This window comes from Podarcis melisellensis, assembly GCF_964234715.1.
Source record: "Podarcis melisellensis genome assembly, chromosome: 10".
In the NCBI taxonomy this organism is placed as follows: Eukaryota; Metazoa; Chordata; class Lepidosauria; order Squamata; family Lacertidae; genus Podarcis; species Podarcis melisellensis.
Window position 1 is genome coordinate 14,135,302 of NC_138542.1, and position 12,646 is coordinate 14,147,947.

The window sequence follows — 12,646 nt, forward strand, 5'->3', positions numbered from 1 at the left end:
TCATCACTCAGCAACTGGAAGGGATCTCTTGTGATCTTTTACCAATCAAGCGTTAACAGAGATTCCATATCTCCTCATACAATGCAGTAAAATTACACTGTGGTAATTAGACTACTACAGAAACAACCAGCACCACCTGAAATTGAACATACATGTCATGAAATGAAATCTTCAGTACCAAATGCATCATTTATTATAGTTCAAGAATTTACTGTCACAGACACCTCTGGTATTATCAACCAGCATTTCCCATAATCTGAGCTAACAAGCAGGGGAAAGAGCTTAGAAATGAAGTATTCTGGATTTCTGACATTGTTGGCTTTCTCAGGCAGGTGACTGGAATCTGAAATAAAGTTTGAATTTTCAGCAATAAAATAAAGTCAATGTTCAATCTGTGATAGTGATAGGTTGCTGTTGTTGTTTGGCAGGGAAGGGGCTAAAGTAAATTACTAGGGACAAAATGCAGTCACTGGTCCACAGAATATCACCTTAAGCCACGATGCACTCTTTGTTTTAATGGTTAAACAGAGCAATGTCTGCTATTGAATATCTTGAGAATAAAATGAGAATTGTTTCTCTTTACCACGTCAGCCTCAAAGGCTTTCTAACCTCTCACCCATTTTTTAAAAAATCTTCTCTTGGCAGCTATAACAAAGAGAAATCTATAAGCAAAGCAGATTCTTCCTACTCTATTAAGTACTTTGTGCCTTCCTTAAAAATTGTTCTAAGCCAACAGGAAATGTGCCATTTGCTCAGATATAAGGATAATGTGATGCACAGTGACATTTAATACAACTATGCATAAAATTATAGAATTGTAGAATTCCAAGGGACACAGGGCCATCTAGTCCAACCCCTTAGAATGCAGGAATCTCAATAGACATTGTTTTGTAGCACAAATGGGGAACTTATAGTGCCCCCGCAAATTTGATTGGAGTTACAACTTCCATCAGCCGCAGTCTGCATAACTAATCATCAGGGTTAACATGAACTGTACTCCTGCAACGTCTGAAAGAGCTAACCTGGCTTTACAGCTTAAAATAGATGAGGATTGGATCTGATTTAGCTTTTTCTGTTTAGTACATGCTATTTTTGCGCTCTCAACAGCTTTTCATATTGAGTTTTAACCGAGCTGTTCAAAGGATTGGCTTGTCTGAGGGGTAAAGTGTGTTTTCCTCTCTCTTTTTGGTCTGTTTCTTTTGTTGACTTATTATTTTAAATCTGTTTTATACCATAGATTGCTTAATGCCAACATAAATAAAGGTAAAGGTACCCCTGACTGTTAGGTCCAGTCGTGGATGACTCTGAGGTTGTGGCACTCATCTCGCTCTATAGGCCAAGGGAGCCGGCGTTTGTCCACAGACAGCTTCCGGGTCATGTGGCCAGCAGGACTAAGCAGCGCACGGAAACGCCTTTTACCTTCCTGCCAGATAAATAGACCTATTTATCTACTTGCACTTTGACGTGCTTTCGAACTGCTAGGAGGGGGGGAGATGGGACCGAGCAACAGGAGCTCACCCCATCGCAGGGATTTGAACTGCCAACCTTCCGATCGGCAAGCCCTAGGTTCTGTGATTTAGACCACAGCGCCACCCACACCCCTATGCCAACATAAATACTACTTCATAAAATAATACTGATGGTTATTTATTTATGCATTCTTTACATCTATAAACTGCTTCTTATTATATATTATTTACTAACATCCTAAAACACTGTATACAGCCAATGTATTATATAACCAAGTAGTCAATGGAGATAGCAGAGCATTTTTCTGATGGAAGTTTTCTATGCTGCATTGTACTATGATATTATGTATCATACATATGATATTATGTATGTAGAAAAATCCTTCACCGTGGGCAACTTGATTTTCCCCCCTAACAACTGCAAAGAGAAACCTTGGCTTCTCCTTCACTGATTGCTACTAAGAGCACACACTTGATGTTCATCCAGACCAAAAACTACAATTATTAAGGCATAAGCCAAGAACAGAATCCTATACTGTACATGTCTACTCAGAAGTATCTTGCATTCAGTATTCCCAGGTAAATTGGTATATGACTGGATCACAGTAGGCACAGTAGGTGTTTTAAGTGCCCTGGTCCAGCCACACTGCCAGATTAAAAGCCTGACAAGCCAAATGTTTAAACTGTTTAAACTGTCCTATCAGGGGCAGCCAAGTGAAAGGGGTCTGGAAGATGGACCAGAGTGACAAAGCTTCCTTTGGTCCACTGGCCAGGGTTAAAAAGCTGGCTGCGCTGCAACTGGGCCCACGATAGCTGAAAAGCTAAATTAAAGGACTGTTCATAAGGTTCAAGTGTTATTAAGCATTACTCTCATGGGCATAACATCATTTTGTTTGTTTATTTAGTCATTTTGTTACAATCTGATCAGGCCACATTTGTTAGAGCTTCTGCAGATAGCCCTGACCATGCTGGCTAAGGATGATCTAAATTGGGGAATTTTCAAACATCTGGACACATGCAGGATTCACATCCCCAATCCTTTACAACTTTGGCTCTAAGGTTATGAAATGATCTTTGAGAAGATGTGGGCCTATGTAGTTCTCCTCCAGCTTTCAGGGAGAAATTTAAACCTTAAAAGGCTTTTAGCTCATAGGTTAGCAGTAGGAGGGATTAAATTTGTTATTGGTAGGTCATGCTTTCAACTGTGGTATTTAAAATGCATATATCTATATCCATATCATCTATCTATCTATCTATCTAATTTTTGTGACTTTGAAAGTCACAATTCAGCAGCAACAGATGAAGAATATTCTTATGATGACTCAGACAGTGGCCTGGCATTCAGAAGCCTAGACCATATTGTGTTTTACAACATCTACGTGTGTACATCCACACAGGAGTAGTCCCCAGCCCCACCAACACAATCCATCTGCTGCATAAAAAGGTGTGGGTAGACTGCATGTTCTCAGTATATTTTAATTGCTTATTATAAGCAATACTCAGGAGAAGCTTTTTGGGGAAGCACAGCGGACTACATTTGAAGCTTCCATAAGCTCCCTTGGATAGACAGAAGCATGAGATACAACCCCCTGACTTCAACATCAGAGCTCATCTTGAAGCACCTAAAGGTAAAAAAAAGATGAAGGAACACCATGGCCAAACTTGAATCAGATACGTCAATTGCTACTTCCGTAAAAGTAGCAAAACAATAAATGCTTCCTACCCCCCAGGGTTAAATTTGAGGCAAGACTTGCCAGTTTCACTTCAGAGAATGCCAGGCCTTACTCCAAGAACTTGTCAAGGACCATAAGGCCTCTGAGCATTAGCAGAGTATCTTTATTTTGATTAGCAAGATTTAGGCAGGAGTCAGATGTAGTCGATTCAGTTTCAATGCCTAAGCCAATACCACTCACACTCTGTAACCAATAAAAGTGGTGGCCTTTATTTGCCCATTAACTTAAAATACCATGTCCAAGTGTTATTATTCAACATATTCGGGAGGCCTCAGGGCCTTGATGCGCAAGATTTATATAATGCTTAATAATAATAATAAATTTTAAAGTGGTTTACATAACATTCATTTAGCATCCCAATGTTAAAGCAGATTTTAGAAATAGTAGAGATGATAAAATTAACCAAAATGATATAAAACCAACAACTTTAAAAACAAATACATGCGACAAAATTGCTTACCTGGTTAGGTTTAGCAACAAGAAATATTTTCCACAGGTGTGACAGACCTTACATCAAAGGCATGTGCTTCATATGAAAGACAGGGAGTTTCAAAGAAACACATACTTAGAAACTGAATAAACTTTAGAATAAACTATACAGGAAGCTTATATCTAGACTCATCTTCAATGTCCTTCTTTTTCATTTAGCATTAGTAGCATATACCAGCTACTAGATAAGTAACAGTTAATTACTAATCCTGAGAATTGTACTGATCACCCACTGACAACTTCTGGGCAAGAAGGGGAAAGCTTTAAAATAAATTGTTTCAAGAGCATACTATTAAACAGAAGCTTGGAGCAAAAAGTTTGCACTGGCATTATTGATTGGCTCTGTAATCTACCCATGTGCAATGAAAACTGACTTAATTCTATAGGGGATAGAGCCCTTTTCCTGCAGGACATTTGTACTCTGAAAAGGTAACAGGAAAGATTAATATTTTCAAACTTAGTATTAATATCTCATCACTTTTACATACCCTTTGCTGATCATTAAAGTAATATTACATACAGAGGTGGCTTTATTTTATGGAGAATCGGGGATTTGAAAGAATATATAGGATTAGCAAGAGGTTCAAGTTAATACTGCAACTATCCCAGCAACTGGAAGTGTCTTTTTGACATTTTAATCTCAACAATTCAACAAATCTGCAGATTTGTTTCTGTAATAGCTGATCTTTGGTGTGTTTTTTTTTCTTTTTGAACTGGTTGATGGATTGTGTTAATGCCACTTTATAAACTAATCTCCACCCAAAAACACACACACAAAAAGAGTGAAGAACTGAAGATAATTTGGCATGATAAGAGACCATATGCAGTGGTATACAGTGGTACCTTGGTGCTCGAACTTCATCTGTTCTTGGAGTCCGTTCGACTCCCAAAACCATTTCAAAAGCAAGGTGTGGCTTCCAATTGGCTGCAGGGGCTTCCTGCACTCAACCAGAAGCTGCGTCAGATGTTAGGCTTCTGAAAAAACGTTCACAAACCAGAACACTTGCGGGTTTGCAACGTTCGGGAGCCGATTTGTTCGGCAACTAAGCCGTTTGGGAACCAAGGTTTGCTGTATATAAAAAAAGCTGAAGATACTAGGGATCAGCACCTCATGAGAAGAGAAGAAAAGAAGACTCCCTGGAAAAGACCCTGATGCTGGGAAAGATGGAGGGCACAAGGAGAAGGGGACGGCAGAGAATGAGATGGTTGGACAGTGTTCTCAAAGCTACCAGCATGAGTTTGACCAAATTGCGGGAGGCAGTGGAAGACAGGAATGCCTGGCGTGCTCTGGTCCATGGGGTCACGAAGAGTCGGACATGACCAAATGACTAAACAACAACAACACTAGGGATCAGGGGTTTTAGAAGGGGGGCGGGGGGCAGAGGGTTCACCCCAGGTACCATCATAGAGGGGGGTGACAAAATATCAAGAAACAATTACTGCCCTACTAGGGTGGTTAATAAAAAACTACTTTTTTTAAAAAAAAAAGCCTGCTCCAAAGCTCTTATCTTACCACACTAGGGATTATATAGCTATATCTGAAATTTCATGCATATCAGTTAATATCTTGACCCTCCTCCACGAAAATAACTGTTTACTTGGCCGTTTTCATATGTTGTGAAGGCTGAACTTTCAATTCAGTGGAGCCAAAACACAATCCATCCTGTAGATTTAAGTATCTGTCCACAGTCGCCTACTTGTTATCAGGGGCCCAGAATCCACATTCCTAGGTAAGAAAATTTGAAATAACGTACAATGGTACCTCGAGTTAAGTACTTAATTCGGTCCCGGAGATCCGTTCTTAACCTGAAACTGTTCTTAACCTGAAGCACCACTTTAGCTAATGGGGCCTCTTGCTGCCCCTGCGCCACCAGAGCACTATTTCTGTTCTCATCCTGAAGTAAAGTTCTTAACCTGAGGTACTATTTCTGGGTTAGCGGAGTTTGTAACCTGAAGCGTATGTAACCCGAGGTACCACTGTAAAACCATTTACAGTGACAAGAAATTTTCTGCACTGGGTATCACCTGGCTTTTCTACGCTTCTGCTAGGGATTAAACCTGAGAAATGCAAAGCATCCCATTTATAACTGAGCTGAAGGATTTTCTCTCTTTCTCTCTCTCTCTCCCCCCCTCTCTCAAACACACACACCAGTAGTAATTGAACCATTGTCCCAGGGAGAGATATGTGATCTTAGTTCTGATTGGATCCTGGAATGTCCCATTTTTTGGCCAGTGCTGTGGCACAAATCATCTAGCTCCCACGGGAGCTCAGGACCAAAAAAACGAGTGTCTTGGTTTTGATCAGTATGGGAGGGTATGGGATACCAATGCAAATTTTTGTGTGATCAGACAGATTTCTTCCAGGATTGTAACAGCTATCCATTTGGGCCTTATATCAGATACATTTTTCTTTCTTTCTCCCTTTCCATTATTTCATGGAGATAATTATTGCTCCTTTATAGTAATTGGCATTGAAAAAGAAACGTTTTACAGGTGAAGTCACTGCTTGAAGTAGGATTATAGTTCTGGCAGATTTGCTGACACCCACCCCCATGTTCAGATAACTGGTTACTGATATAAAGTGGTAAGAAAAACCTGTTTATTTCCAAATCTGCCACCATTTAGGATGGAGGCAAGTATGGAGGCAACTCCCTTGGTTTGAGCTAACTGAGCCCATAGATTTATTTATTTGGGGCTGGGCTTGTACGGAATAGTAGCAAAAGAAAACTCACTTGGATTTCAGTTAGTAGAAACGAACTACAGTATAATAAAGCTGATGGTAAGGAACAAATTACCTTTCCCACCCAACCAGCATGTCATTTATATTAATAGTGGGGGATGCTAAGTTGCTCTGTGTGTAAGTAAACTCTATTAAGAAAGTCACATCCCTTGGTGAAGCTGGATCCTTAGTAAATTTTACTAGCCAAGCACTGAGCTCTGTGTCAGAGTAATTACACCCTTTATCTACTGTGAGCTCTCTTTTAGCTTCTTCATACTCCTTAATTTCCCACTTCAGCCAATTTAGCAGTAAAATCGCAGAAGTTGAAAAAGGTTAGCTGCTGAGGAACTGGAGCATGAATGTTCTGTTAAGCTCCATGCCTTATAATCGCATCATGTAAAAGAAGGAATTAATTAAGTAACAATTAAGTAGTGATGGATCATTGGCAATATATATACACTTTGGTGCTAAAATTAATCTCCCCTATAACACCAACAGAATAGTGCATTTTTTGCTTTGAAAACACTGCCAAGTTATATCCCTGAAACGCGAAAAGGAGAACCTGCTCTCCCTTTTACCCTAAACTAAACAACCCCAAATGTTGGAACCAACTCCTTCATCATTTTGGATGCCCTTTTCTGTACCTTTCCCCAACATATAAATATCCTTTCTGAGGTGAGGAGACAAGAACTGTACACAGTATTCCAAGTGTAGTCACACAATAGATTTGTATAACACCATTATGATAAATAAAAGTTTAGTTGTTAAGACCCTTTCTGAATGATCCATTGGATGGCATTTGCCTTTTTCACAGATATCACACACCAGGTTGATGTCTTAATCAGGTTATACACTATGACCCCAATGTCTCTCTCATTCTTGGTCAGCCAGCACAAATTCAGACCCCAGCAGCATACAGCACATGTAAAATTGGGTGTGTTTTTTAACCCCAGTGTACATCAGTTTATACTTGCTTATGTTGAGCTGCCTTTGTCCATTTTACTGCCCATTCACCCAGTTTGGAGCTATCCTTATGGAGCTCCTTGCAATTCCTTTTTGCTTTAGCTACCCTGAACAATTTTACATCATTAGGAAACTTTGCTTCTCATCCCTTATTCTAGACTATTTATGATACAGTTAACAAGCACAGCTCACAATACTTGCGGGGCAATCTTTGTGGAACCCAGCCTTAAAAAAGACAAATGAGTGAAACCACAATATATAATTAATAGTCCATGGGGGGGGGGAGATACTGCACATAATATTCTCTGGGAACAAGCTGTAGAATTTTCCTGGTGGTATTGGTACACTCACCAGGAAGACGAAGGGGCATGGCAGTGGTGAGATAAGGTGAGTTCAGTTTTGGTGGTGGCAATATCTCCACATCTCCAGGGCTGCCACTGTCAAACCAAAGTTCCCTTGACATTGCTTGTACCTTGCCCCACTCCATCCTAGTCCCAATATGCACACTGCTGCTTACCACCACCCCTGCTGCTTCAGAGGGATAAAACAAAGCTTGTACAATGTGAACACCAAGCCAAACACAGCCCACCAGCCATAGAACATACAGGCCCCCCACGCCCCCAAGACTCAATATATATGTGCTGGGAAATAAAAACAAAGAAATTGTCAATTGCCTGGGAGGTCAGGCAACTGCTGAGGTGTACTATGCTTGGTGATTCACCATAGAATGATAGAGTCATAGAGTTGGAAGAGACCACAAGGGCCATCGAGTCCAACTCCCTGCCAAGCAGGAAACACCATCAGAGCACTCCTGACATATGGTTGTCAAGCCTCTGCTTAAAGACCTCCAAAGAAGGAGACTCCACCACACTCCTTGCAGCAAATTCCACTGTCGAACAGCTCTTACTGTCAGGAAGTTCTTCCTAATGTTTAGGTGGAATCTTCTTTCTTGTAGTTTGGAACCATTGCTCCGTGTCCGCTTCTCTGGAGCAGCAGAAAACAACCTTTCTCCCTCCTCTATGTGACATCCTTTTATATATTTGAACATGGCTATCATACCACCCCTTAACCTCCTCTTCTCCAGTTGGGCGCAAGACATATCTAGAACTTTCATGTCTCTGGATTGATGGGGACCTTCTTCACATTGCACAATCCTGAATGAAGCCACAGCAGCAGTCAAAGATTTGAGGCCTCTCCCCATGCCACTCTTCGAAATCCAGATCACTCATTATTTGTGAAAAACAAAAAGGAAGAAAACAGAAGGCCAAACAACATGGGTTAATGCCCATGTCTAGTTTGACCTTAAAAAGGGTGCACACTGACTTACTTTAAAGTCACTGCAACATCCCTGGGGGGGTTACACACTTGCAAATTTGCAAATTACAGTCATCTTGTTATTTTTAGACTCTAATGCTGGTATCTCTTCACATATTATGATGATTCAGTTTTCACTGATTAGTTCTGCAACAAAATGTGGCATAGAACCAGTGGGATCAGAAATACAAAGATGAGTGAACGACAGTCAAAGGAAGTACATCTCAAGTAAATTTCCTGGGGAAGGGGGAGCAGGTTGCCAATGAATATTGTCCTGGCCTAGTGAAACTAAGCTGTGTAAGCTGCTTAGGGTGATTAGGCATCTGATGGACAGCCAGGATCAGGTGGGAAGTGAGGTGTAAAGACAGCAATAGGGTCTTGCCAAATGCATAACTCAGAGAATGATTTCAGCCACATATTTGATACGGTGACATTTCCCTTAAACTTTCCTGGTCTGAATTATTTGCATTAATTGATTTATATTTCAGTTTCCCACCTGAAGGTGCTCAAAACAGCTTACAGTCAAAATAAAAAAAGAGATCAAAATCATCATAAAACCGTATTAAAAGTTTCATCGAACACGTCAAGAATGCTCAAAAAGCAAAGTTTCTTACGTAAAAAGCCAGCTACCGGTTTGACTTCCCTGAATGCCTAGAAATCTAACAGCATAGACCTTGTAAGGGTTTCTAGGCTCAGACTTTCATAATCCAGACTCTAGCACCCAAACCGACAGATTTCCAGTAACAGAAAACCTTATTTCAAACAGTGGTGATGCCTTAGGCAACATCTCAAAGGGACATATATAGGAGAAGGTGCTTCAGATCCAGTTATTTAAGTATAAGAGGAAAAGCACCACTCTGAATTTAGCCACTTACATAAAACTGGTGTCACATGCTTCCAGAGTCTTATATTCAACAGAAGCTCTGGTGCCATCCTATGGACCATCTGAAGTATCTGAGCTGCCTTCAAAGGCCACCCCACATGCAGCAGGCAAGGCGACAAGTTCCAGAGTGCATATGGCAATGGCCAAGCATAACATAAATGCTGACAGATACCTAAGCATATTGGATTCCACACACATATTAATGGTGTGTTTGTGTGTGGGATTTATGGCTGAACACCTGTTTGATGAGTGAAAAGTTATAGTTTAGGTGGAACGCAAAGGCATACAAAGAAGAGAAAAGGCTTACCGTAGTTGTCTTTATTCTCCCACCTGGTTGTGTACAGGTCCAGCCTGATTTATTGATTAGCAAATCACAGCCTTCTCCTTCTAAACATGGAAGCATTTCACACCACTGTTTTGTTTTTATAATGCGTGCTGTGGACAACAAAAGAGAAAAAAAAATCAGCTTATAGTTCACGTTTTCCTGCCACAAGATTTGCTTGCGTGTGGAGGTCCCCAAGCCACCCCTCAAAATAATTCACAAATCACACATAATTTTTGTTTAAGGTTTTTGGCATAACTTTGGCCACAACTTTATTAAAATACATAATCTGTGACTGGTTGCTTAGGTATTGGTTATGACTATCTGTCCCCCCACCTGGGACAGAACTGACTTTCCGAACTCCCTCGGAAGCCAGTGAAAGGAAAACAATATTGGGGATCAGTTGAGCTGAGTGACAGCCCCTCACCGCTCACCCAACCTGCTCCCCAAGGCTTGCTGGCCCTGGTTCCATTTCAGGGATTGGACAAAATTGTGGCAAGCCCCAAGATTCCTTTAACGGAATTCCCTTCCACACCACCATTGGAGGGGCAGGCCCAGCCTATCCTTACCCCTCCTCCACCAATTTTTATAACCAATGTGTAACTGCAACCTTACAAGTTGTGACGAATTGCTAAGTAGTAGGCAAAAACCAAATGGCACCAGCCAATCAGGCAAATGGACAAAATTCCTACTAGGCCCCTGCCCCAACAGAAGACGACCCCATGACAGGCATAGCAAGGTCAACCGGAACTCGGGGGGGGGCGGGTGATCCGATGCACTCAGCGAAAGAGAAAGCAAAAGCTGAGTGCCCCACTATTTAAAGCCTTTGGTCCCACCCCCCAAATTGCTACATGCAATTTGTCCCAGCAACCCGGCCATCCAATCGTTGCCCCAGGCCATCACAATTTTACCTGCCTGGCAACAGAGGGTTGGCCTGGCAGACCCTACCGCAACACGTGCTCTCATTTCAGGGAGAACACGCTTTATTTTGACAATACATCAATGCTCCAATTCTGTAAAATGCTTAACCAATGTATCGCATGACCCTTCTCCTTGGGCACAACTATAAGGAGATTGAACGATGTTGCTTCCATTTCAGATTAACCACACTTTCATGTCATTTCTGAACCCTAAATTGTGGTTGATCTTAACCATGGTTGCTGAATCAAGTCAGTTCATCAAATGCGGCATGAAGTTGGCTTGTTTCGACAAACCATAGGTCAGATTAATCACAGTTTATCCAGATATGGATGAAAAGGCAAAATGGAAGCAAAAGCTTTGAAAATCTTCTTTGCAGTTGTGTTAGACGAAGGGTATGCGTGTAGGTTGGAGCCTGAGGTGTTCCTTGCGAGCACAGCCAATGTGACCATAATTAAATTCCACCACAACAATACAAAAAAGTCTTTATGACACTCCAGGTCAGAGACCTTGAAATGACAGATGAGTAATCATATGGTCCTCGCTCAAAATAGGCTGCCCCAAGTTCAAGGGAGAAAGGGGCCATCAGAGCCAGCACACAAGATCCATCTCTGAAGAGGTGCAATCAATGAAGATGGATCTTTTGCTGGCTTAACCTCCACGCTGACCTCTCCTGTAAAGGCTGTGAAACTGATATGGGCTCATAAGTGCTGGAAGCAGCTGACATGCACCAATTGCACCAGGGCGTGGATTTTCTTCCATGGAACCTATTTGGCTCCGGATCATGGATTTTACAGATCTAGTGAATGCATTCATCCATATTCATAAGAATTTTTTTTTAAAAATTGAATTATTATACAGATACAAATGAAACAAAGAATACAGACATTTCTAATGAATACACAAGGAAAGGAAAAAAGCAAAGAAAAAGAAAAGAAAAAAGGGGGAAAGAAAACAGAACAAACAGTAAAAAAATTAAGTATAATACAAGGTAACTATAATAGTCATCCCAGACTATTCTTTACCTGAATACTGACCCTTCTGGGGTGAATCTCTTTCTATTATACTTTTGGTTATTGATTTCGACTTCTGTCGACCTCATGGTGGTTCATTTCCTATAACTAGTACCATTTCTCTGTGTTTCAATATATTCCTTATCTTGGTATAAGGAGACATTTTCCCACTTATGGGCAAAACAAAAAAAAATCCTTCCAGTAGCACCTTAAAGACCAACTAAGTTAGTTCTTGGTATGAGCTTTCGTGTGCATGCACACTTCTTCAGATACACTGAAACAGAAGTCACCAGACCCTTCTATATAGTGAGGGAGGTGGGGAGGGGTATTACTCAGAAGGGTGGTGGGAATGGGTGATTGGCAGATGTATCTGAAGAAGTGTGCATGCACACGAAAGCTCATACCAAGAACTAACTTAGTTGGTCTTTAAGGTGCTACTGGAAGGAATTTTTTTTGTTTTGACTATGGCAGACCAACACGGCTACCTATCTGTAACTCCCACTTATGGGTTTATTCTAAACACAGCCAAACATTGGTTGTTGAACCTTGACTTGATAGCTAGGCATTTAAACTATCCCATTCCTTCTGGACTATTTTATTTGACTTGTTTCTTAAGGCTTCCGTCAACTTCGTGAGTTTGAAGTGCTCACTCAATTTTTGTAGCCATTCTTCTTTATTTGGTATTTGGCCTCCCTTCCAATACTTGGCTATTAATAGGACGTCACTGCATAGAAAAATAATTTTAATCTTTCTTTTTGAATATTATCAGTTAGAATGCCAAGAAGGAATGATTCTGATTTTTTACGAAATGTAATTTTTAGTA

General features: G+C 40.8%; 1 protein-coding gene across 6 annotated transcripts in view; it reads right to left on the reverse strand.

Moving 5' to 3' along the window:
- Nucleotides 1-12,646, reverse strand: part of TAFA5 (TAFA chemokine like family member 5) — a 345,729-nt gene that overhangs the window by 62,084 nt on the left and 270,999 nt on the right. For all 6 annotated transcript variants that reach the window (XM_081929177.1, XM_081929174.1, XM_081929175.1 and 3 more), the window contains exon 3: nucleotides 9,878-10,005. In XM_081929177.1, coding sequence (XP_081785303.1) covers nucleotides 9,878-10,005 — 128 coding nt within the window. The remainder of the gene's footprint in view (nucleotides 1-9,877; nucleotides 10,006-12,646) is intronic.